At 34.8% G+C, this 27,044-nt stretch overlaps 2 protein-coding genes across 2 annotated transcripts in view; one reads left to right on the top strand and one right to left on the bottom strand.

Moving 5' to 3' along the window:
* Positions 1 to 13,167, bottom strand: part of LOC137013487 (dynein axonemal heavy chain 5-like) — a 50,114-nt gene extending 36,947 nt beyond the window's left edge. The window contains exons 1-26 of the mRNA XM_067377266.1: positions 13,131 to 13,167; positions 12,299 to 12,486; positions 11,828 to 11,922; positions 9,716 to 9,904; positions 9,561 to 9,629; positions 9,385 to 9,459; positions 8,387 to 8,458; positions 8,202 to 8,303; positions 7,343 to 7,523; positions 6,899 to 7,064; positions 6,684 to 6,777; positions 6,179 to 6,277; positions 5,838 to 6,019; positions 5,603 to 5,722; positions 5,311 to 5,512; positions 5,134 to 5,229; positions 4,834 to 5,004; positions 4,566 to 4,655; positions 4,310 to 4,465; positions 3,912 to 4,051; positions 3,100 to 3,251; positions 2,059 to 2,266; positions 1,621 to 1,708; positions 1,157 to 1,277; positions 910 to 1,043; positions 78 to 170 (exon numbers count right to left, since the gene is read on the bottom strand). Coding sequence (XP_067233367.1) covers positions 78 to 170; positions 910 to 1,043; positions 1,157 to 1,277; positions 1,621 to 1,708; positions 2,059 to 2,266; positions 3,100 to 3,251; positions 3,912 to 4,051; positions 4,310 to 4,465; positions 4,566 to 4,655; positions 4,834 to 5,004; positions 5,134 to 5,229; positions 5,311 to 5,512; positions 5,603 to 5,722; positions 5,838 to 6,019; positions 6,179 to 6,277; positions 6,684 to 6,777; positions 6,899 to 7,064; positions 7,343 to 7,523; positions 8,202 to 8,303; positions 8,387 to 8,458; positions 9,385 to 9,459; positions 9,561 to 9,629; positions 9,716 to 9,904; positions 11,828 to 11,922; positions 12,299 to 12,476 — 3,273 coding nt within the window. The 5' untranslated portion in view covers positions 12,477 to 12,486; positions 13,131 to 13,167. The remainder of the gene's footprint in view (positions 1 to 77; positions 171 to 909; positions 1,044 to 1,156; positions 1,278 to 1,620; positions 1,709 to 2,058; positions 2,267 to 3,099; positions 3,252 to 3,911; positions 4,052 to 4,309; positions 4,466 to 4,565; positions 4,656 to 4,833; positions 5,005 to 5,133; positions 5,230 to 5,310; positions 5,513 to 5,602; positions 5,723 to 5,837; positions 6,020 to 6,178; positions 6,278 to 6,683; positions 6,778 to 6,898; positions 7,065 to 7,342; positions 7,524 to 8,201; positions 8,304 to 8,386; positions 8,459 to 9,384; positions 9,460 to 9,560; positions 9,630 to 9,715; positions 9,905 to 11,827; positions 11,923 to 12,298; positions 12,487 to 13,130) is intronic.
* A 555-nt stretch (positions 13,168 to 13,722) lies between these two features.
* Positions 13,723 to 27,044, top strand: part of LOC137013462 (epidermal growth factor receptor-like) — a 35,747-nt gene continuing 22,425 nt past the window's right edge. The window contains exon 1 of the mRNA XM_067377235.1: positions 13,723 to 13,977. Within this exon, the coding sequence (XP_067233336.1) occupies positions 13,866 to 13,977 (112 nt within the window). The 5' untranslated portion in view covers positions 13,723 to 13,865. The remainder of the gene's footprint in view (positions 13,978 to 27,044) is intronic.

Raw genomic sequence — 27,044 nt, 5'->3', positions numbered from 1 at the left:
GGAAGTCTATGAGGCAATGTACAGTATTGATAAGCTTAACTTGTTTTGAACCTGGATCATTCCTTTAATTCTGTTACCTGCCATTGTTCTTCCTGGATATAGTAAAATTTCCAGAGTGGAATATCCTTTGCCATTGAGAGCACCGTGTTCACTACTTTATTGAGAACGCCCTGCAAAACAAGGACAAGTGAGTGTTTAAGAATTGTAAAGACAAACTAAAGGCTTATGTATATATGAATGCACATATGTATATATGAATTTATACACATTAAGATGTTAATTTCTGTTGGTTTATAAAAAGCCACTAACTAAGATTGTCAATCAAATCACATCTTATTATTCCATGTTTGTGTTTTATGTATATATACTGTACACACTCCAGGTCAAAAGTTTGGGGTAAGTACGATTGTTTTTATGTTTTTGAAATAATTCTCATATGCTCATCGAGGCTACTTTTTTTTTTTTTTTTTTTTAACAAAAATACAGTAATAACTGTTATATTGCGAAATATTACATTTAAAAAAAAGTTTATTTCTGTGATATCAAAGCTGAATTTTCATTATCAAGTTCTTTGGTGTCACATGACCCCTAATTTGGTGCTCAAGAAGCATTTCTTATTATTACAAATGTTGAAAACAGTTGTGCTGCTTCATATTTTTGATGAAACTGATACATTTTTTCAGGATTGTTGGATGAATAGAAAGTTTAAAATAACATTTATTTGGAGCAGAAATTTAAAACTTCAATGTCTTTACCATCATCTTTAATCAATGTAATGGATCCTTGCTGAAGAAAAGATAAATAAATAAAAATAAATAAATAAAAATCTTATTGTCCCCAAATTTTTGAATAGATGTGTATATACCTTATATTTTGAAATTGTGCTCCATGCTGTTTTCACATCAGTACCTGTATGTGCTCTAAACTTGGTCTGACGATGATGTTGGGAAAGGTCAACTCAACTGAAGCCCTTAAAAGAGGTAACCGACGGGTGGATCTCACAGCAAGCCTACGTCGCAGAGCATCCAGAGAGCGTTGGGTAGCTTTCACATGAAGAACACAAAAACATTAATGAGTGACTCTTACAGATACATTCAAATAAGGGTCTCCATTTTGAGATGAAACTCTGATGCATGATTGCAAAATGTATGTATACCTTTGACCAGCGCGTCTGTGTTCTTCTGACAAAAATGTCCGATCATGATGTAGAAAGAGCATGGCAGACATTGTAGACAACGTGTCCTCTGCTTGGCATCAGGATTCAGACACTGGTAGTTCTGAATATACATGTGAAGATATTGTCACAAAACTACTTATGTGTAGTGTAAGTTTATTACAGTAATATTACACATTATAAAGGCCAATTCACACTGTAACCACAGAAGTCATTGTAATTCTGATTGAGCAAGTTCAATAGCCAAAAATGAGTTTCAGCAGATGCCTGACAGGGGTAACACACTGATCCGACAAAACCCGACTAAGTGTCTATTGGTATCTGTCAGTGCAGTTGGAATTGGCCTTAATGAGCAACAAGTTGTCTAATTGAATGCTAAAATATTTCAGAATTACACACAATAATAAACTCCCATAGTGAGTTGATAATTGATATATTTACAGCACCTCCAAGTTTACTCTTTCCGAAGGTTTCAGCAGTCTATTCAGTTCCTCAACTATCGCCAAAACATCGCCCTCCACCTGCTGGCTTGCACTTTAATGAAAACAAAGGAATCCTCAAATAATTTCAAATCACATTTAACTATGAACCTTAGTCAGGATATCCAATTTAATTTGACATGTGTTAAAGCAAGGCTTTGAGGACTATAAGTATGTTTTCTCAAAAGTCTTTTATAGTTTTATGCCTATCTAGCTATTCGTAAACATCGAAAATTCACCTTTTGAACAAAATATGTGTGAAAAAAAGACAATTGGACCTTAAGTCATAGGAACTTTCTGAACGGTCTGCCTTTGTAGCCCTCGCAGCTTTGAGTCCTAGTCAAATTAAATACGACTGTTTTAACCATATAGTCTGAGAAAACTGATTTTAAAAGTGTCACTCACATCTTCAGCACTTCTCTCTGAGTGCTGACGGTGGTCTCTGCATCGGCAAGAAATGTCTCAAGTGAAACTGGCTCGTAATTGGGCAGTGTCAGCAGATAAGTGAAAGACATGGATGTTAAGGCCCTATTAACTCGACAATGCAGAATATCCATAGCAACCTTCGCTACTTGTTCCAGATTTTGCAGTGCCTTGTACACACAGCCTATGACTGAGAAACATTGAGGAAATACTTAATACATACATAAGATACTTAATACAGACTTAATACAAAAGTCTTAATAAGTTAGGATTAGTCATTGAATAGAATTAACTTCATAATATTTCTAAAAAGCGACCCAAAAACTCAGTGTATAATTCTTCGTTCGGCACATACACACTGCAGGTTAATACGCTCTGGGTCAATGAGTACTAATCTCATTCTATATACACAAAGTTTATATACCCAAAAATGAAAATTATCCCATGCTTTACTCACCCTCAAGCCATCCTAGGTGTATATGACTTTCTTCTTTCAGACGAACACAATCAAAAGTATACTGAAAAATAACCTGGCTCTCCTAAGCATTATAATGGTAGTGAACGGGGGCTGTGTTTTGAAGCCCAAAATAAATGCATCCATCCATCCATCCATCCATCCATCCATCCATCCATCATAAATTTAGTTAATAAAGGCCCTCCGATGCAAAGCGATGGGTTTTTGTAAGAAAAATATCCATATTTAAAACTTTATGAAGTAAAATAACTAGCTTCTGAAAAAAAGATCTGAAAGAAGATAGTCATTCTCCTACGATGATGTGAGGGTGAGTAAATCACGGGATAATTGTAATTTTTGGGTGAACTATCCCTTTAAGGGGAGTGATGCTGATATTTTGTTATTTAATGGAAAGAAGTTCAGATATTTTCAAATTGTTCAAATACTTTTTGGGGACTCTGTAAACATTTTACATATTAAAATTAGCATGGATGAAGAAAGGTTTTAGGACAACAACTCCGAACTAAACTTGAACTGATCTAAAGTAATTAATGCAATAACTGTTTTACAGTAGTCAATATTGAGGGATGTCCATGAGAGAATGATCAGTCCAGGGTAGAGGGCAGTCTTCACAGATGTGATAAAGGGCTTCATCGGGGACTTTAGCACACTGGGTATGCTGCTGACTGTTGTCTTAAATTTCCTCAGCATCTCCTGTAATCTGAAACCAGTGAAATTCCACTTCATGTTAATAAAAGTATTAACTTTTCATTTTAATTTAGAACAATAATTTATGCTTGTTTGTTGATTTTATTACAGTAGCTTTGTCCCAAAACCATATGGGATGCCTCGCTGTCTAATGCCAACATACATCCTAACCATCATAGAATCACTTACAAACCTGGGGCTGGATTCACAAAAATCTTCTTAGAAAAAAGTTAAGAAAATTCTTAAGATAAATTCTAAGGAGTTTGTAAGAATGTTCCTAAGTGCAATTCTTGAAAAATTCTTAAGTTCTCAAATATTTTCTCAAGAACATTTTGTACAGACTATTTTCATAAACCTTTTCTTATTCGTAAAAATGTTTTGCGAATCCAGCCCCAGGGGCTTAGAAATTATTCTTAACAATAAAAATTAAGAATATTTTGTGTTCCCAAAAACTTTTCTTAGAATTTATCTAAAGAATTTTCTTAACTTCTTTCTTAAAAACATTTTTGTGAATTCGGCCCCTGATTTGGAACTCTTTATAAAATACGTAGCAACTATACATAACAAATAAACTCTGCTTCTTTGTGCAGTTTTCTGCATATATAAGGTGAAAATTACTGGTGTAATATGATCACTGTAATTTTAATGTAAGGTAAATCTTTTATACACTCACTTCTCACGATACTCCTTCAGCTGAGGTTGTTTAGCAGCCATGTTGCGGATAACATCAGGTACATCAGCACCCCACTGATACATGTGATTTGCCTCCTGCAATACCTCCAGGACCAGAGGGTCAAGATTCACGTAGAACACCTAGCCAAAAATAATGTAAGATTTAATTACAGAATCCATAAAATAAACTTTTTATGTGTTTATGAGTGTGGGTTTTACACATAACAGATTCAAAATTAGAATTTGTAATTAATTTAATTGTTTTTTTGTTTTTTTTAAAAACAAACAAAATTAACAATTAATTAAGCTGCACACATTCACAATACTGATCCATTTTGCCAAAGAATATTGAAATTCTGGCTTAAAGTGATAAACTCGTAATGAAAAGTAGATGCGAACCTTAGTTTCTGGGTCTCTGATCAGCAGTGAAGCTTTAAGACCATGTAGTCCAAGATCTACACCTTCAGCCCAAGCTCTGTGATGTATCATTTCATATTCCAGGAGCACGGCAGCAAGTCTGTTGTATGTTCGAATAATCTTCCTCTTGTCTGGCGTCTAAAGGTCAAGATAAGAGTTTCTTAAAAGATCTTTTTCAGGCACAAACTCCATTAAAATAAAAATAAATAAACTGTGTTCTGTGTTGTCTTTGAATTACCTGCAAAATGTGTAATTTGTCTTTTAGGATTTGCATTGGCAACTCAATTTTTTTAAATAGATGTTGTGACCATGCAATTTTCTTTGCCAACTGCAACAGAAAATGTAAAACACTATTAATGTTTTATTCCCAGTAACACTTTCTTGTGCTGGACATTTTGCATATACTGTATGTAAAATAAGTTGTGGGCATGTACGCAGTCTTTATTAAATTATTTAAATACGAATAAGAGCTGAACAGTTTGCTAATCACCCAATAGGGAACTTACAGGGGTCAGATGTAAATAATTTGGATTGTCCTTCTCTCTTTGGTAGCATTTGCGTACAAACTCAAGGTCATATTCGTACCGTTGCAGAACTACCATATACTTCTGGTTGAGGTCCATTTGTCTGCCTACACCATTCTCAAAATTGGACAACAGGTTAAGGGCTTGTTCAGTCTGTTGATACAGTAAATAAATTTCCTTTCAGTGTAGGAAGAATATATTTATGCAATACTGGTCATGAGCTTTAATGAATGGATCAGTTATTCAAATGTTCAATTAATAATATAACTTAAATGGCCTTACAGTGACTGGTTTTTGAAGCCAAGTGTCAATCAGTGCATCTAGAGACTGATAAAGGCCCTGGATTTGATTTCTGAACTCATTGTAGTCATTGTCAAACTGAAAGAAACATAATGTCATATGAGAGATGGTCCATGTCTAACACTAAATCAAAGAATATACAGTAATGAGAGATCTTACGTCCAGTTTGCGATGGTCAAGCACATTGTAGGTCTTGGATTTAATGCTGGTCACAATCGTTTGGTAGCGCATGTATATTTTCTCAACACCTTCAACTTTCATAAACTGCAGGCCTGAAAAATCTTCAAGAGTTGTGGCTATGTCTGTCATCTTCTCCAGACGTTTGCAAAATGTGTCAAACTTTCCGAAGATGTAATTTTCACTGTTGGTATGACACAGCGGAGCTGAGTTAAGAAACTATATATATTGTCAATAACATTTCAAGTTGACTTTAAGGCTGTGGTTTACGGACCTCAATTCAAATTGCTGTTCAAGAGGGTTCTGATTTAATTTCTCTTTCATTTGGTGGAAGCATTGCTGGTACTCTTGGTTCAACTGAATGCATTCTCTTATCCTCCTGAGCAATTCCTTTCTATTAGGGAGTAAAAACCAATGTATTTAATCCATATTCAAACTTAGAGACACAGTTCTACAGGCTAAAAACTTTAGCAGCATTTTACATTTTACAAGTATTTTACAAGACCAACCTGTCCAAGTCCCAGACTTTCGTCACCCCTTGACAGAGATAAGCCTTGCTTGTGGTCACCATTTGATTAGTGACCTTCACAAAGAGCGATGTCATGTGTTCTGAGGTGTTGTAATATTGAGACACACTCTGAATCATGTATATGCTGTTCATCAGTTTAGGAATGTGTTTCAGCATGGTAGTCTAAAACAAAGTGTAAAAATATATACAGTATAACTGAAATATTCCATTGCAACTAGTGCATAAGTTAAAACTGTGACCCTTAAAGTATGCCATAAATGGCACTCTTGGTTACATAACATTTTTCCTGAAGAATGTGAAATATACAAATTTGGAGCTTACTGGAGTGCTTTTTTCCAAAAGTTCAAAGAACTTGTCTAGAGTAGTTAGATATTTCACATTATCTTTAGCCTCATTGGACACAACCGTAATCTTTGCATCCTATAGATAGAAAACATAATACAAACAACACGTCAACCAGTTATTAAACGTACAATGTACAACAGTTCTTAACAGTTCTAAAATTCTTATTCCAGTAATTTGAAAAAAATATTCTTGAAAAATATCTATTTTAAAAATGGTACAGTACTGTGTATTCGTTGTACTGTATTTAATTTGTTGATATTAATTTAAAAACTAAAATTACCAAACAGGATCATTTTCATTACCGTACTACAGTTGTTTATATATACAGTAGAGAGAGAGAGAGAGAGAGAGAGAGAGCATTTTCTTTATGTAAAACAAGTACTTAATTTTTCCTTTTGATTTTAAAATTTGAATTTCTTCATGTAATATGAATTAAAATGAATGAAATAGCAAAGCAGAACTTAACATCTACTGAACTGACCAGTTCTCTCCATTTATTTATTGTCTTGGACTTGGTTGCATTTAATATACCAAGGACCTTCTTCACATAAGGGTCCTTGATTTCATTTAAGAGGCTGAAAAAACATGAATACACAGTAAATCTAATAAATACACATATAGATGTATAAGCGCTAGATTAATTACCAATCTTTATGTTAATACTGAAGAAAAAGACACTGCTGGATGGCATGGTACCTGCTGAAGGTGATCAGTCTGCGCTTCCAGTGTGCCATCTCTGCTGAGGGTCCAATATCATCTGATTCTTTCCTAATGCGTTCACTCTCTGTAAGCACTTGTTCTATCTGCTTGGCCCAGTGTAACAGCACTGTTTCTAGACCCTCTACCAGCTCAGAGTTATTAGCTTAGAGCCAAAGCCAACAAAACAAAAAAACAAAAAGTGGAGATTAATACAACAGCTAAGATTTGGGACTAGCTCATAAAAGGAAGCATGTTATTTTATGTGCACCAAAAATGTGGCATTGGGAGGATTGCTATGCAATTGCTAACAGCATGTAAGTGTTAACATTTGGCATTTAGGAAACACTTTAATCCCTCTGCCTCACATAAACATTATTACTTTGATGTCACAGAAAGTGCTATTATGATTTATTTCTTTTTTTACCATATTTGACCCTTTACCTGCATTATTAAAGTCTTCAGGCTTCTGTATGTGACTGAGATCAGGGGCTGATGGGATGTTATGAAGCTTAAACTTTTCCTCCATGTTCCTCATCCCTGAAGAGACGTTATAGGTGAACTTATCCACTACTGTCAGGAAGTCTTGCACATCTGGGCCCATTTGGCCCATAGCTCCCCAATCCTAGGTTTGATTAATATGTCATGTGTTTTGATTCTGACAGTTCTGATAGTAGTCCTAGTCTGTAGTATTCCATATTCTAATAATAACTTAATTTATACAGAACAGAACCAACATATGCAGATATCATTAATGTCAATAATTTAACATACACATATTTCAAGAATTAGTCTGATTCAGGGGAATCATAAGGCCAAATCCTGACTGACGAGAGGACGAGCTGGGGATGGAGGACGGTAATTAGCTCCTGAGAAATGTGATAGCTGCTGATAATACTGAGGAGCTTATATATAGATGCTGTGATAGGCGTCGTATTCCTATAGGTTGACTCGAGTCACCTGGGAGTCAGCTGATGCGAGCTTGACTGGCGTGACCTGCTAGAACTGACGCTAACGCTGGATTATTTTTACATTTTCCAGGAAGAAGAGACTCAAATTCTAAAAGTGTATATTTAAGTTTTCCAGTACACCAGCATAGATGCACTGTGCTTTCATAGGCCCTATAAAACTGTCTTTGCTTCAGTAAATAAGAAAAAATAATTTATAAATGAAAAATGGATTTATTCAGTGGATGACTTTTTATATTAGCCTATGGTCCAATGAAGAAAGTAATGATTCAGATTTACTATACCGTCCTATTTCCCAGCATCATTCATCAAATTCATGGAATCATATATCATACCTCTTGAGACTTAAGGACTTGGTTCATGACTTGAGTAAAAAGAAACTCCAAACTGTGCAGGAGACTTGTCTCTGAGCAGTCAAGCATTACAAAATTCACCTCCTGCAGAGAATGACATAAGACAATCGGATGACTGATAGACGATACCAACACTCGAAAAAAACAAACAAACTTTCCACACTGACCTGCGATATGTTTGTAGTTGTTATGGCCTTGTTCGTGATTCTCATGAAAAACAAACACTGCCCGGTAAGATCCTGCAATCAGTGAGTGAAGAGAAATCCAGTTCATTGTTTTTCTCCTTAGCAACATGCATATATTGTTACTTAGTCACCCACCATTTAGGACATGCTGTCCACCCAAAGCTACTTAAACTGCACTAATTGCAGGGACAGTCCTACTGGAACAACTTGTCTTTCTGACTGATCATGTTGTGCCTATATACATACTGTTTAAACTGTACTTCATACATAATAAAAAAAATAAATATATCTTACTGATCCCTAACATTTGAATGGTATATATATACTATATGGTTCAAAAGTTTGGGGTCAGTAAGATTTATGTTTTTAAAAGAAGTCTCTTATGGTCACCAAGGATGCATTTATTTGATGAAAATTACAGTAAATACTGTAACATTGTGAGGTATTATTACAACTTAAAATATCTGTTTTCTATTTTAATGCATTTTAAAATGTAATTTATTCCTGTAGTGCAAAGCTGAATTTTCAGCGTCATTACTCCAGTCTACAGTATCACATGATCCTTTATAAATCATTCTAATATGCTGATTTAGAGCTCAAGAAATATTTCGTATTATTATCAATATTGAAAACAGTTGTGCTGCTTCATATTTTTCTGTTGCTCATTATCTTTGCAAAAAGTTCAGCATTTGTTTGAAGTAGAACTTTTTGGTCACAATGTTAAAGTATTAACATTATACTTTTGATCAATTTAATGTCTCTTTGCTGTATAAAAATATGAATTTCTTTTAAAAAAAATCTTACTGATCTTAGGCCTTTCAATGCTAGTGTTAGGGTTTTGTTAAAAGAGCAACAGTAATGGTAAAGCTTACCTTAGCTCTTGATATACAAATTCTACTATTTAATAACTATAAATTGCAGTTCAAATTATTTAAAGCAACAGTGATTAATTGCTCTTCAATGTACAAGTGTTGTTATACCTCAGAAGTGCCTGTTGTGATACACAGTTTCTTCTGTCCAGTGGCTAAATTTGAGGTATCACTCCAAGGTTGGGACTATAGAGATATACAGGCAGGTACTGGCTTGTTAGTATCATGGTAGGTAGATGCTTAAGGGTTATTTCAAAGTCACTATCAAGTTGTGTGTTTTACCGAACCTTGACTTGGTAGAAGAATATCAGACTCTTTAAACCATTGGCTGAGAAGAATTCCTCAATCATGAAGAACTGTAGAATACACATACAAACATTTATACGTGGCAACCACATGTTATGTGATTTTGAGCATGTCAATAGGTTCATATTTTACACACCCTCTCACTGGAAATGATAGCCTCCTCGACTTCCACATCCGCCAGGCTGAACATCTCTGCAATGATTGAGAAGAGATGCTTGTGCCGGGCATCAACAACTGCTCTGCGCTGATCTTTTAAAGTTTTGACCAGTTGAACTTTCTCCTTCTGGGCTTCATTTGTCAGTACCAGAGAGCGCTTCCCCGACACCTGAGAAAAAAGAAAAAAGTCAAGTCAGATTATGTGCAAATTACAAATATTTGGCACATTAGAGGCATTCACACCAAAGGAATGTTTTCATAGTTCCTATAATGGTGGAAGTACCCGCTTTTTGGCGTTTTGTCGTGATCATGCCCTGGTTAGCCACTAGAGGGCACTCCAACATGGACTATTGTTCACCTCACTTGGACTTCAATTCCCATAACCCACTTCCCGGACTCATTATCCCATTGTTCATTGCACCCAGCTGTTTTGTGTTTCATCATTAGTGTCTGTCTATTTATACCTGGTTTGTTTCTGCTTTTGTTATTGTGGTTTCATTTATGGTCACCGGCTTCTCTGTTTTGTTTTGTATGGACTGTTCTCTGGATTTTGACCCTTGCTTGTTTTGATTACATTTTTGGATTGCCCCATTAAAGCTGCGTTTGGATCTAACCTTCTTGTCTCTGTGCCTTACGTGACACGTGTTCGCACCGCAGGTACGAGTACCCGCCATTTTTAAAAAGCTGTGTATAAATTTCAAAAATCGATTTTCTAAATTGTTTACACTTCTTTAATGTCGCAGTACTACTAAAAGTTATTGACATAAGAGAATTATTAATCACAATAAGCCGTGAAAAAGGACTGATGATGCACACACAGCCGAAGTGTGAGCACAGATGCTGCCTCTCAGATGCACGTGATGCCAAATTTAGTTCTCTTTCACAACTTATTGCACTTGCATGGTCAAATACACACACAATTATATCAAAATGCACATCGTGTGGAGTACTCACGTAAACAGTCTGTTATGTCCAATGTGAACGTAAACAGTTAGGAGAAAATTGGATGTGTAACAGTATATTAGATCAGTGCATTAATTCTTAAAGGGACAGCAGCCTCATAAACAGTTGCCGTCTGTTTTATTAATGTTAATAAAAAAAATCACTATTCAACTTACGGAACTGACGCGACGCCAGTTCCTTTTTTCCGTAAGTTGAATAGGGAAGACGTAGGACAACAAGCTTTTTGAAGAATACGAAAGGCAATCTGGCAGAAGTTTTATTTCATATCTTGTTAAATATGGATTTTTTTTTTTTTTTTTACACAAACACATCGCTTCACTTCAGAAGGCCTTTGTTAACCCTCCGGAGCTGTGTGGAATATGTTTATGTTGGATGGATGTGGATGGAGACACTTTCTTCAGCTCATACTCATTTGGTAACGCATAATGCCATTATAAAGCTCAGATGGGTCAGGATATTTATTAATATTTCTATGATTGTGTTCATCAGAAAGAAGAAATTCATATACAGCTATAGGATGGCTTGAGGGTGAGTAAAGATTGGGCTAATTTGCATTTGAATGTGAACTAATCCTTTAAGGTTGAACCACTGTAGCCACGTTGACTATTTTAACAATGTCTTTAATACCTTTCTGGACCTTGAATGATGGTAATTTGTTGCTTTCTATGGGGGATTTAAAAAAAGCCTTGAATTTCATCAAAAATACCTTAATTTGAGTTCAGAAGATGAATGAAGGTCTTACAGGTTTGGAACAACACAAGGTATACTTAATGACAGAAATTTCATTTTTTGGTGAACTAACCCTTTAACTGGCATTTGTTTTATAAAATTGGGTTGGCTAAAATGGGAAGAAAAATAAAATAAATTTCAAGGTTCACATTTAGTTCAGAGGGATTTTTTTCTTCAAGACCTATTAAACTGCAGTTAAATTGGAAAAGTAACACAAAACAGTAAACTATAATCAAATCAAATGCATATCGAATCGAAATTTGATTCAAAATTGAGAATCGATTTTTAATTGAATAGTGACCTCAAGAATCAAATCGTGAGGTACCAAAAGATTCCCACCCCTAATAAATAACCCATCAAAAATAGAAAATAAAATATTAAAATAAAGATAATTACTCACAGCAGTGGTGGCAGTGGGTGATATATAAGCTGATGTTGTTAGATTGCTGTAGTTTTTTTCCTTTTGCTCTCCAATTCTTCTGTGTCTACCGCCACCTATATTTAATATGTTAACACTTTACAATAAGGTCCCATTAGTTAACAATAATTAATGCATTACTAACATTAACTTACAATAAGCAATACATTTGTTACAGTATTTATTATTTTTGTTAACGTTAGTTAATAAAAATACAGCTGTTCATGTTCCATTAAATGATACTAGCAGATACAATGTTTGATTTTAAATATGTATTAGTATGTTAAAATGAATAGATTAATAAAAGTATTTTTATTACTTCATGTTATCTAATGTAGTTAACTGATGTTGATGATTGTAGTTAACAAATGTAACCTATTTGTAAAATGTCACCAATTAACGTTATATAAACAATAACCTATTTATTAATACATATAAAGACACGAATCATACCCTTTTTTATGGTGGTTAGAGGTGGTTTTACTTCTTGGTCCAGATGTGAGGACGGAGGTGGGTTTGATATATCATTATTCTCTTTTTCCAGGGATATGGCAGGTACTTCTGACCCAGGATCAGCTGTTCCTTCTGTGCCATTCAGATCCGCAGGGACAGAGACTTCATTTTCTGACATTTTTCTCCACCTAACGTCAGGAAATTCAGAAGACTCATAAGACTGCATGTAACGTTAGGCCTATTCAGTATATAAATTAGAAAGTAATCATTTAATGTAAACATATTGACTGGTTACTGTTCATTTCTTCGTTTAAATTTAGAACCGTTGGTCAGCTGGAGTGACTTAACGGACATAACGAATATTCAGTGTTAATCAATGGGAATTTTTGGGAATTATGCCATACACGAAAACTGTACTACTTACAATTAATTTAGGAAAATTATACGATACTTAGTCAGATCAAGCTGAAAAGCTATGCCAAATTTGGTTGTTTGAAAGCTCTTGGTCAGTTAGAAACATACAAATGCATGTTTATGGGACTTTTGGGGATTTCTGGTCGTCGGCTTTGACAGGCCAACATAATAACAGGGACAATTCCATATTTTATCAATAAATCCTTTATTAAAACATTAAACAGTATTTCCTTGTTGCAAAATACCTCAATACCCAGACGGTTTGGCTGCGTCAAACGACTAAACTAGCGAATGTTCTTATTGTAAGCTACCATTAGTTGTATAAATTAACTCAAATTAACTTTAAAGTTGTCTAAAACATATATTTAGAATAAATCACCATATTATTTCCCCTTTGCTGCTAATTTAGAGCACTCACCTTGACCGAGGGTCGTCAAATCTGTGAGAACAAACGAAAAGCCTGAGGCAAAGTTTATTGTTACTATAGTAACTGATGCGCGTGCAGGAGACACGCGCAAATATAAACAACAATAGATGATGAACATGAGCCTGTCTGAAGGAACATTTCATTATTATTAGATTAACTATAAGAATAAATTATGCATTATTTTACCTGAATTAAAAAAAACAAACATATTGAATAAACATTGGCATTCAGTCAATGCAATATCATGTTTCATAATGCATTAACCTCTTAAATTGATGGTATTTGAGGGGTTTTGAAAATGTTTCGAAATGTTTTGACTTTTATATATTTTATATTAACTTACAAGCACACAAAAAAAGTGTTTTTAAATTTTGATAAACAGGCTCTGGCAAAAGAAAAGTCACCAAAAAAAATATTTTGACAAATTGAAACATACCTACAAATCCTTTCTGACAGTGGAATTAGCAAAATACATGCAGTGTCAAATGACATCACAAAAAAAATTACTTAATCTGTAAGCACACACACACACACACACACACACCCACATCGTCGCGTCGCGTGCAGTGAAGGTGAGCTGCGTCACGTCACAGCTGTACTGAAGCGCTCAGACACGTTGAGCTGCTGTAGAGGAGCTAAACGGGACCTGCCGCTGGAAAGCAATCCCTGTTACGAGCTACATATTGTTCATTTGCGGGAATATCCAAGCAAAAATAATGCTTTAGAATGAATCCACTGTTGAACATGAGGTTTACGAAGCCATCTCTGTTCCGTGAATCGGGAATCGTCTGTCTTGTGCTTATAAGTGCGGTGTGGTGCTCCGTTTCTGAGAGGAAAGGTGAGTGAAGTTTCAACTTTAACTGTCACTAACAAACGTCTCAGATTTAACTTGTGTATTTTTCTTTATCTACACAAACATAAAACATATGAGAAGAAAATATGATATATAATACATAATTGTAGTCAAGTATGTCCACATTTTTGACTTTTAGTGTAAACAAACATAGATAAATAGACATTATGTAATATATAATAATAATATAACAATTATATAATGTTCATAAATCAGTAGTTCATGCATAAATATGAATATGTAGCCTATAAAAATATGATTATGATTTGAAAAGCATTAGTTTGATGAGATTATAGAACTGAGGTGACATTATTATTAATCATCTGTATAACATAAACTGAAAGTTTGTCTTTAACCCCAACAAGTGACCCCTTGACAAGGAGTCTTTCATGTTGCTAAAACTGTAATGAAATTAATTATGTCTGAAACATATTTAAAAATACTTGAACTTTTGAGACTGGTGACCACAGGATGAGGGCCAAGAGTTCAGCACCAGCAGATGGTATCGCTAGACAGCTGCCCCACTGAGTGGGGTCTGGGCCCTCTGTTTGTGGTCCAGTCTCTATCCGAACAGACTGCGTTTAACATGCTGTTTGAGGTTTCTTGCCAGTTGAGAAATTAACAGCAGATGGGGGCTACCAACACTGTCCCAGAGCAGACAAGGCAAAAACTGGTTTTGATTCTGCGTTGAAAAGTATAAAATGGACAGATCTGGCTCTAAAATTGGCTTGTTAAAAAACTTTGGATGCACCCTTATGAAGGGTGTCAGATTGTTGTAATCTGATAAGCAGCACACCTTTCACACACAAAAGACTGGTTACGTGATGTCCAGGACATTCTGATCATACCTTCTGCAGAGAATCCAATGACGTAGAAAGTACAACTCGATTAGCAGATATCATCTGCGTTTCTATTTCTAACAGTTTACAGACAGCAGGGTAATTAATGAATAACTAAATATTGGGTAACAACATTGGATCATTGAATTGTAGTTATAATGCACTATAATGCAGACTTGTGCTGCTGTCAGAGGAAAAGCAGTGTTCATTAATCAATTTTAATTTTTCTACAGTACATCTTGTTATTTGTTCTTTTGCATTTGTTCTTGCATTTCAATATAGATACTAACTTCACTCATTTTATCTTTGTCCCCTGTCATTCATGGCTTAATGACAAGATAAGAATAATGTTTTCTAGGAAACTTTTGAGTGGGGCTGTCAGTCAGTTAAAATGTTGAATTAATTACAAGATAAAACAATTAATTATTCACAATATTAGCTGAGAAAAGCCACACAATAAAGATAATTCAAAGTCAATACATTGTGGCTTTAGCGGTTTTTAAATTAAATTAGTCTTTCTGACTGAATCACACAGAAAGTGTTCATGCACATTTTATAATGAATAACATCAAATTAATGTGGCAGCCCTATTTAAAAAAAAGAGAAAGATTTCTAGAAAGAAAATGAATGTTCACACCTTTTGGTTGACTACCTATGGAAGCTGCTTGTTTCTGCCAGAATTGCGAGATATAAAGTCAGAATTGCAAGTTATAGTCAGAATTGCGAGATACAAAGTCAGAATTGCGAGTTATAAAGTCAGAATTGCAAGTTATAGTCAGAATTGCGAGATATAAAGTCAGAATTGCGAGTTATAAAGTCAGAATTGCATGATATAAAGTCAGAATTGCGAGATATAAAGTCAGAATTGCGAGATATAAAGCCAGAATTGAGATATAAAGTCAGAATTGCGAGTTATAAAGTCAGAATTGCATGATATAAAGTCAGAATTGCGAGTTATAAAGTCAGAATTGCGAGTTATAAAGTCAGAATTGCGAGTTATAAAGTCAGAATTGCAAGTTATAGTCAGAATTGCGAGATATAAAGTCAGAATTGCAAGTTATAGTCAGAATTGCGAGATATAAAGTCAGAATTGCGAGATATAAAGTCAGAATTGCGAGTTATAAAGTCAGAATTGTGAGATATAAAGTCAGAATTGCGAGTTATAAAGTCAGAATTGCGAGTTATAAAGTCAGAATTGCAAGTTATAGTCAGAATTGCAAGATATAAAGTCAGAATTGCAAGTTATAGTCAGAATTGCGAGATATAAAGTCAGAATTGCGAGATAGAAAGTCAGAATTGCGAGATATAAAGTCAGAATTGCGAGTTATAAAGTCAGAATTGCGAGTTATAAAGTCAGAATTGCGAGTTATAAAGTCAGAATTGCGAGTTATAAAGTCAGAATTGCAAGTTATAGTCAGAATTGCGAGATATAAAGTCAGAATTGCAAGTTATAGTCAGAATTGCGAGATATAAAGTCAGAATTGCGAGATATAAAGTCAGAATTGCGAGTTATAAAGTCAGAATTGCGAGTTATAAAGTCAGAATTGCAAGTTATAGTCAGAATTGCGAGATATAAAGTCAGAATTGCAAGTTATAGTCAGACTTGCGAGATATAAAGTCAGAATTGCGAGTTATAAAGTCAGAATTGTGAGATATAAAGTCAGAATTGCGAGTTATAAAGTCAGAATTGCGAGTTATAAAGTCAGAATTGCAAGTTATAGTCAGAATTGCGAGATATAAAGTCAGAATTGCGAGATATAAAGTCAGAATTGCGAGTTATAAAGTCAGAATTGCGAGTTATAAAGTCAGAATTGCAAGTTATAGTCAGAATTGCGAGATATAAAGTCAGAATTGTGAGTTATAAAGTCAGAATTGCATGATATAAAGTCAGAATTGCGAGTTATAAAGTCAGAATTGCAAGTTATAGTCAGAATTGCGAGATATAAAGTCAGAATTGCAAGATATAAAGTCAGAATTGCAAGTTATAAAGTCAGAATTGTGAGATATAAAGTCAGAATTGCAAGTTATAAAGTCAGAATTGAGTGATATAAAGTCAGATTTGTGAGATATAAAGTCAGAATTGCGAGTTATAAAGTCAGAATTGTGAGATGAAGTCAGAATTGTGAGATATAAAGTCAGAATTGCGAGTTATAAAGTCAGAATTGCGAGTTATAAAGTCAGAATTGCGAGTTATAAAGTCAGAGTTGCAAGTTATAAACTTGCAATTGCGTGTTATAATGTCCAACTGTGAGGGAAAAAATATTTTGTTGAAAAATATTTTTGCTCAGAATTGCATGTTAGTCAGAATTGTCGCAATTCTGACTTTATAAGATGCAATTGCGAATTTATATCATGCAATTCTGACTTTATAACTCGCAATTGTATTTATATCATGCAATTCTTACTTTATATCATGCAATTCTGACTTTATTTCACACAATTCTGACTTTATAGCTCACAATTGCGAGTTTAAATCTTGCAATTCTAAGAAAAAAAGTCAGAATTGTGAGATAAAAAGTTGCAATTGCCTTTAGGAAACAAGCTTCCATTACTATCCCATAAAGGTAAAGAGTGTCTTTAAAAAAAGAAGCATATCCTGTCCCAGCAGAGACTTTCTTCTGAGAAGTGCAAATACTGTCACACTATCAAAACATTTCCCTGTTTGTTTAAGCATCAGCACACAGCAACATTGGCTCCACCAATGGTGTGAGTTTGAGGCGGGACTATCTGTTTTGTGACCAATGGCAGTGTTTGAGAAAACAGCAATTAAGTATTTTTGGTTAAATTACACACTTCGCCTTTAATGACCTGTCAGTTTAGGTGTGGAAAGCCTTCTGGCGATGGACCTGTGGTATGCATGTGTCAGCATAACCTGTCAGTACTATCTCAGAGGCATCTCATACTTTGTTTCAATCCCACAGCCTGTGGCAGAAAAAAAAGAGGGGGAAAAAGTTAGAATAAAGGCTCAGAAGGAATGTAGATACTTTTATTTGAAGCATCATTAACAGGAATGGAACAGTACCCATTCATGTGAATCATGAATGTGGGTTTGCGTAGGTGTGGATTACTGTCCTTTTAGATTAGAAGATTAATCGTAAGACTTCCATTTAAATACTTGCAACAAAGGTAGATATTGTGATATGGTTATTCTGTCACTATCTGTTCTTGCGTTTGTGCATGGAGGATTTCATCATTCACAATCGGTGGCATGCAGAGTCAGGCCCAGAGTTTGACAAATTATGTCACAACATTTATTTGGCACTGTTTTCTGCAGACCATTAGGCCAGAAACGTACTCGACACCAGATATCACATAACTTTGGTCAAACACAAATAAGATGCATATTTCATACTGAACGTGATGAATAGCATAAAACTGGTTCCATTGAGAAACAAAAGGAAGTCTCCTTTCTGGCAAATGGACCTTCACGCAAAATAATCATGATTAATCTCAACTCTGATTAATATTTTGGTACTTAAAAGGATAGTTCACCCAAAAATGATATTTTTCCAAACTTATATGAATTTCTTTCTTCTGCTAAACACAAAAGAAGATATTATGAAGAATGTCAGAAACCGAATAGTTGATTTTTTCCTCCATACTCTGGAAGTCAGTGTGGCCCATCTACTGTTTTGGTAACCATATTCTTCAAAATATCTTCTTCATACAGGTTTGGAGCAACTTGAGGGTGAGTAAATGATGACAGAATTGCATTTTTTGGTGAACTATTAATTTAACATTCTCATGTAGTTCATATGAAAACAAAACAACAACGTAGTAATATTCAGAAATATCCAGTCATCATGTATCTGACACATACAGTATGAGCTGGTATAAATACACAGTATCTGAATACACATCCCTTTCTTAGTCCACATCCATGCACTAATCACTAAAGACATGCGTGTCCTCTTTCTAACCTTTCTTTTGTGCTGTAATGTGGTCTAGACATCACTATTTGATCTAAATCTAATTGTCTTGAAACTCTTAGCGGACTCACTGTTATTTACTAAAGACTAGAACAACACTCCTGTTCTCCTGCACTCTCTGACCACCAGCTACAAGGGTAAATTGAATGGAAAGTAAAGTAATCAATGTAAATGAACACATAACGGCAATCTGTTATTATTTAAAATGTCAAAATAGTTTTTGTCATCCATTTAAACTTCATATTCCATTGATCTGCTAAGTGGTATGAAACGTTTTATTGATTCTCGTTTAAAATATGTGGCCAAAATCAATTATAGTCTGTGAGATGCCAGTATATTTAGCCAATAATGTGTGTCTTAGGTAGAGGTTATCTCTGGCCAACGTTACTGGGCTTGTTTCAGGATCATGTGACGCTGAAGACTGGAGTAATGATGATGAAAATTCAGCTTTTCCATCACAAGAATAAATTACATTTTAAAGTATATCAAAAGAGAAAACAGTTGTTTTAAATTGTAATAACATTTCACAATATTACTGTTTTAACTGCATTTTTGATAAAATTGATGCAGCCTTAGTGAGCAGAAGAGACTTCTTTTTCAAAACCAACCCCTAAACTATTAGCGAATGCCTACTGGACATTAATATTTGTTTGGATTTTAAAGCTTTGTGTTATTTATGAGACAAGTAGCCATCGTCAAACTACAAAAACAGTTGGATTATGTGTTGTTACAATTTACAGACCACATAAACCAAGGCCATAGCCTTGAGGATTTACACAAGCGTGTTTATTTTGAAAACAGCAGCTCATGAAGATAGCTTAAATCAGGCTTGTTGTGGAGAGGTTTTCTAAGCATTCAAATTTGCATTTTTTGTTTGGTGGAAAAAAAGAAAAAAGAAAAAAAAAGTAAGCAACCACATAGTAGCTACCCAGAATACCTCAGCAACTGCATAGTAACGTAGTAATAATCTGAATGCCAACTCCCTAGTAACCACCCAGAACACCTTAGCAAATCCATAGCAACTCCCAAACAACAATTTGGAACACATTAGTATAGTGGTGGCAACTTTTGCCCAGGAAAACAGCAATAAGAATACTTTTGTTACACTTTTTTTCGATGGTCCACTTTAGATATTCTACTAACTATAAGTAACTATAAGTAGACTGTTAGGTTAGGGATTGGGTTAGTAGGATAAGTTGACATACTGTATAGGGGGCATTTCAAAAACACTGTTTTTAAAAGTTGAAAACGTATGCGTTTTGAGGGCCTGAAAATGCAAACATTTGAAAACAAGTTTCAAAGTGCATGTTTTTGATAACGATACCGTTATATATATATACATACACAGGGCTTGACATTAACTTTTTTGCTCACCAGCCAATGTGGCTAGTGGTTTTCCAAAGTTACTAGCCACTCAGCATTTTCACTGGCCACAATTTTGCTGTTGGGAAATTACATTTTATACGATTAAATTTTACTCTGGCATTCTTAAATTACTTGATTTTGTGTCATTTTACTTGATTTGCAAGATTTAAAACCCTTTCAAACTTACAAATGCAGATTGACCACCCAAATTAAGACTATACATGAGGTATACAGTTATTTTTGTTAGGCTATATAAAAAGAACAAAGAAGCAAATTACAAATAGTAATTTAAAAAAAAAAAATCAGATACATATGTTTATTTAGCAAACATGTATTTAACATTTTTTGATGTTTGATTAACATTAATGACAGAGGGGTATTTATTTGGGGGCTGCTGAATGCATGGATGTCATATACTGACACATATCCAGTTTTTACCCACCTGTTTACGTCCACTTAGCCGTAAGCCATAGCCGACTGTATTCACGCGAGATACTCCACACGATGCATTTTGACATCTGTGTGTGCGTGTATTCAGACGCAAGGAGAACTGATCGCGCACGCGAGCGCTTCTGTTGTGTCATTTAGCGCGATTCCGCCTATCCCACCTTCATAACCGCAAGTTGATCGATAAAGAATTGTGACTGAATTGTAATTTTGTGATACGACGAGCTTGGCTACTTTTCATTTGGCTGTAAACTGAAATTATATTCAACCCACCAAAGTGGCTAGTGGGAGTGGCTGTCTTACCCGCCACAGCTGAAATCTACCCGCATTTGGCGGGTTGGCGGGTGTTAATGTCAAGCCCTGTACATACATATATATATACAAAAACATGAATTTGTGAAAATGGTGACATCATGCGCATTGCATGTTCAATGCGCAAAGTGTTTCTTTACAAAGTGACATTGCCAACTACTGGCCTGGCATGCATATTACAGCATTTTCAGTTGTTTCCGCATCGTGTTCATTTTGACAATGTTTTTGTCTGTATACCAAATTGTTCAAAAACACAAAAGGAAAAACTTTTCAGTTTTTAGCACATTGTTGCTGTGTAAACATACCTGTAGTTGCAAAGTGACATGTCTGTTTGGGAGCAACAAAATAAAGTGTTAGCAGATATTAAGCAGACAGTCTACTCTAATGACTACTATTGTTGACATGTAGTTGCAGACTTACTTATAGTTAGTAGAATATCTAAAGTGGACTATTGAAATAAAGTGTTACCCTACATTTCATTAATGTAGGGTAACACTTTATCAAAATATCTTCATCAAAATATTTTAATATACTAAAATGCATGTCTCATGTTGTTTACCAAATGCAGTGATCATGCCATGTTTTTACTTTTGCAGTCAGCAAATTGCCCCATAGACAAAGAGCTGAATTCATACAATGCTTGAATTTTGATGGAGAGGTCATCAATAGACAATATGTTGCTTATTTGATTTAGACAGACTGTTGTTTGTATAAAAAAAGCACACAGCCATGGAGTGAGACGTCTCTGTTTCACGCTGTAAATTGTATTTACTACAATTCAGTTAGACAGTATTTTATCCACATGTCTCTCATTTAGGGTGAAAACAGTGGACTGTCGCTCACACTATTGCACGGTAAAGAAAAACAGAACAAGCACAATCATGTGAAACTGCTACTCCCAAATTGACAACTGTTTGTATTGTTTTTAAAGAATATTTAAACATTAATTTTGTACTGCAAATACCACTATTATTATGATTATGTCATTGCATCAGAGCATGTGTCTTAAAATCGGTAAATAACAAGTGCAAAACATTGAAGCCTCAGCTTGGAGAAAAAATATGTTTTTTTGAAAATTGTTTTGAAGATTCAAAATTCAGAATCAGAAACAGTCAACAACATTGTTTAACCTTTGTCAATCATTCAACTGCCCATTAATAAGTTTATAGATAAAGTCAAGATTCAAAAATTCGACTTTCCAGGCAACATATGTGAATATTTCCAATAAAAGTGGAGCACGTGTACCAACACAGAAATAAGATTTCCCTTTAGATGTATTCCTGGAAAGACTTTCAGATGGAAGAACAGGATGCGTTTTGACAAATGCTGTTGACTTTTTGAGCTCATGTGGATCAATACTTTTTGCAACAGTGCAAACGTACTCTACAAACAGTGTTGATCCAGTTGCCTGCCCACAATCAAACTTAGTCATCGAAAGGACATCCAGAAACACTGTCATTTGTCAAAAAAGGTTGCATTTAGGTTGTAAATAACTATATAAAATAACTATACTATTGCAGCAACATTGTGCATGATATTGCCTATAGAAATTACAGTGGATTGTTTTGTCCTAAATGCAAAAGCATACCATGCCGTGACACCAAATATATAAGCTATCTGACTACCACTTACTGACATAAAAATCTGGTGGATTCTTTATAAAAATGTTTCTTTTTTTAATAAAATTAAATTAAAATGTTCTTTATTAAAACTTTAAAAGTGATTTAGTGTGCTATATAATTACCAGGATGATCAGATTTTGTTTTTATAAAACAGTAGCATCTATTTAATAACCTTGGTTTCATTATTAAAAAGCTAGCAAAGGAAATACATCATCTGAACGTTTTACCTATTCTAGGCTTAATATAGTGACATGGTATAGTAATCCAAAGTCTTGTCACCCAAAGCATATACAACAACAACAAAAAAAAAAAAATCAAAGAAAGCCGTAGGTAATAAAGCAAAGATGGAAAAGCATGGGAACAACTGCAAGGCCTTGTAAAAATAAATTATATGCATTGACAGCCTTGAGAAGATGATCCCAGATTACAGTATCTCCTAATTAATCTATCATCATTATTTCTACCCTGTGCATCCCTGTACTTAAGCAGATAAGCCATGCGTGAGAGAAGTTTCTGAATAAAAGCATTGTCAATTTGATATGCACTCCGAACCACTGATTCAAAACAAAAGATTTGTAAAGCTTCATGAAGCAGTGTTTTGAAATCGCCCATCACTAGATATTGTTGAATAAAGTCACAAAAAAGTATTCTTGTTGCTTTATAACATTAAGATTGAACCACTGTAATCACATGAACTGTTGCTTTCTGGGCATCTGAAAGTGTTAATTATCTTGCTGTCAATGGAGTCACTGAGCCATCAGATTTTATCAAAAATATCTTAATTTGTGTTCCGAAGATGAATGAAGGTCTTACAGGTGTGGAACGACATGAGGGTGAGTAATTAATGACAGAAATTCAATTTTTGGGTGAACTAACCCTTTAATTGTAGTGAAAGGGGCTACAAAATATGAAAGGAAGTATTGTTTCCGTCATACGCTGCAGGTATTGTTCCAAAGGCAATGACAGTTTGATTTATTACTTTGCATTACTGCAGTTATCAAATCTTGTGTTTCTTTGCACTGATGGAGTCTTGATAACCCTTGAGCATGCTTTGCATCAGTTGCAAAAGATAGAACACTCAGGTTTATCATCATCAGAATGTTGTTTTGTGGTTCCTGACGTAATGAGGTAGTTAAGATGTTCCTCCATGAATATTTTTTTCAAGGAGCAACCTGTTCAGTCACATCCCCTGGTTTGGGCCCAAGCCTGAGGCACGGCTGCTGAACAACCGCCCGTAGAAAACAGCTGCATGTTTTGCAATCTGTTGAGACAATCTCACATTTTAGGGGCTTGTGAAGAGATCGTTAAGAGTTAAAACCTAAATCTACTTCATACCTGACCTTAATCTTTAGTTGAAATCTGCCCTAGAGCAGATACCTGGAAAAGCTTGATTTTTTCTTTGGTTTCTGACAACTAACTAATGCCATAACACTGATGAATTTAGACATGCTGGATTTTCAGAAGGTGATTAATGCAAGAGCTGCATGCATGTCTTGACAATGTTCATTGGTCCTGACCATCTCACAAAATAGCTTTACAGGACTGTGTTGCCAAAGTGTTGACTGATTTCAAAAATGCAAATTTTGCAAAAGTGGAAATACCCTTCATGTGCGCTGTCACAATGAAGAATAAGTCAAACACCATGTTTGTACTTTCATTATAATGTCACTGTGCAGCTTCATTGTTATTTTGTGAAAGACGCATAACCTGATATTGCTAAGTTCAACATGTTCCTGGGTCAACATTTTTGTTGATCCTGGAACAACATTCAAATCAACCAATTAGATTTGAGGGACAAGTTTACAGATTATGTCAAGTTTAGGCTTAAAATCATGAATTGGTGCTTCTACATCAGTGTTATTCATCTATCATTTCCCTCTGATTTTTGGGATAACTTATGGGTAGGTTTAGGTTTAGGGGTAGGAATAGGGTTAAGACTAAATTTTCAGACTGGAATGTTGTTCCAGGATCAACAAAATATGTTGACCCAGGAACGCATCTAACTCAGCAATATCAAGACGTGCGAACAAGACAGAATGATATTCAATTATTCAACCCTATTTAAAAAAAAGTTTCTTATACACACTAGCTCTGTTATAAGACCTAGTGAGCTCCCTGTCTGTCTACTGTGTACATAGGCAGCTGCCTTCAAAGACCATATTGAAACAGACCCTTGTACAGTAGGTGATTAAAGGATTAGTTCACTTCATAATTAAAATGTTCTGATAATTTACTCACCATGTCATCCAAGATGTTCATGTCTTGATTTCTTCAGTCAAAAAGAAATGAAGGTTTTTGAGGAAAACAGCTTCAAAGAGCTCTACACGATCCCAGATGAGGAATAAGGGTCTTATCTAGTGAAACGATCGGTTATAAAAAAGTATATAAAAAAAATTATTTACTTTTTAACCACAAATGCTCATCTTGCACTAGCGCCATGCACCAAGCATTACATAATCACATTGGAAAGGTCACGCGTGATGTAGGCGGAAGTATCGATCCAGTGTATACAAAGCAATCATGCAAAGACTAAGACAAACGGCCTTTACAAAAAAGGATAAAACAGCGATGTCGGACGATTTTGAAGTTGGAGGAGAAAATGAGATGGAGTTTTTTGCTCTACCATGGTCACGCGTGACCCTTTGAAGCCGCATTGAAACTGCAATTTGGATCTTTAACCCCTTGGTAGCCGTTGAAGTCCACTAAATGGGGAAAAATCCTTGAATGTTTTCCTCAAAAACCTTTATTTCTTTTTGACTGAAGAAAGAAAGACATAAACATCTTGGATGATGTGGGGTTGAGTAAATTATCAGGAAATTTTAATTCTGAAGTGAACTAATCCTTTAAATCGGAACACACTATTGGCATGGTAAAAAAAAAAAAAAAATTTGAGCATGGGAGACTGGACTTACTATTGATTCCAATAGAGTTTCACATTTGCATGTTATCAAACTAACTACATGTATATAAAAATGTATACAGTACTTTACAAAGGTCTGGGGTCAGTCAACTTTTAACGTAAAAATGAAGAATAAATTAATACTTTTACTCAGCATAGATGCCTTAATTGATTAAAAGTGACCGTATAGACATTTACATTAGATTTCTATTTCAAATAAATGCTGTTTTTCAACTAAATAAGCAGGGTTGAGCAGCAAATCAGCATATTAGAATGATTTCTGAAAGATCATGTGACACTAAAGACTGGAGTAATGATGCTGAAAATATGACTTTGCTTCACAGGAATAAATTACATTTTAAAATGTATCAAATATAGAAAAAAAAACAAAACAGTTATTTTAAATTGTAATATTATTTCACAATATTACTGTTTTACTGTATTTTTGATCAAATAAATAGGAGCAAAAAACATTTTTAAAAAAATCTTACTGACCCCAAACTTTTAAACATTAATTTCTGCATATGCTAATACATATTTTTTAAGTTCTATTTAATAAGTTGTACAAAAAACATTTGGAAAGTAAAATAATCACTACATGAAATAGATTCACCTCTATGTGATTGTTTGTTTAACAACAAAAAAGTGCACCAGGAAACACTGAGTACAATAAAATTACATATTACTCTAAAAATATGGGTAGCGACACATATACATGATGTCATGATGACCACATCAAAGATTCAAACTTGTAATTAGGGGAACGACAAAGTAGTGAACAGAAACACAAAACAGGGTCATGACGTGAATGCATTATTAGAATACAACATAATTATGCGGCTTCTTTTTGGAACAAGCTTCCTGTCAGAGGCATCCCTCGGATACACACTGGGTTTTGGAACAGACCTTGTGTCTAAACAATTCTGCAAACATCTGAGCATTTTCTTTCTATTAGTTCCTTGGCCTCATTTTAGAAACTTTATCGATCCCTGAGGGAAAATATATGATAATTGAGTTGTTACCAGCACTGCCTGGGAATACAATCCAGGTCCAGCACGTGGCAGGCAAGAATTCAACCAGTTCTTAAGTTGAGCAACACTTGTGTGCAATATTTAAGTCTCTCCCTCTGTGAACCACATTCTTGATCACGGTGTCCCCGCCCACAGATTTGCTCTCCACTGGAGATGAGACACCTAACAATGACTGCAGGAATTCAACACCTGTATGACATGAGGAAGACAGCAGAGACAAACAAGCACTTGTTTTCAACTATAGCTTTAGATGCACAGTGATTTTTGGAAAGTACCATATTTTCATGAATAGAAGATGACACAATGTAAAATATGCAAACAGGGTAATATGAACTTAAATGTTCAGGAAACTCCGTGGAAATACTTTAGAAGTGATTATTGAAATTGATCTAGGTTTTGTGTGTTCAGTGCATGAGCTCATGTTACTGTGAGCAATGACAAGGGCTCTAAAGAGCGCTCAAATGTGGAACGGCTTTAGGCCGTGTCTTAAAGGGATAGTTCACCAAAATTGAAGACGCGTTCATGTCTTTTCAAAAAAAAATTTTTTTTTTCTTCTATGGAACACAAAAGATATTTTGACACACGGAATAGCCTGATGTTACAGTTAG

Source organism: Chanodichthys erythropterus, chromosome 23 (assembly GCF_024489055.1).
Source record: "Chanodichthys erythropterus isolate Z2021 chromosome 23, ASM2448905v1, whole genome shotgun sequence".
Taxonomy (NCBI): domain Eukaryota; kingdom Metazoa; phylum Chordata; class Actinopteri; order Cypriniformes; family Xenocyprididae; genus Chanodichthys; species Chanodichthys erythropterus.
This window is presented reverse-complemented; position numbering and strand designations above follow the sequence as displayed.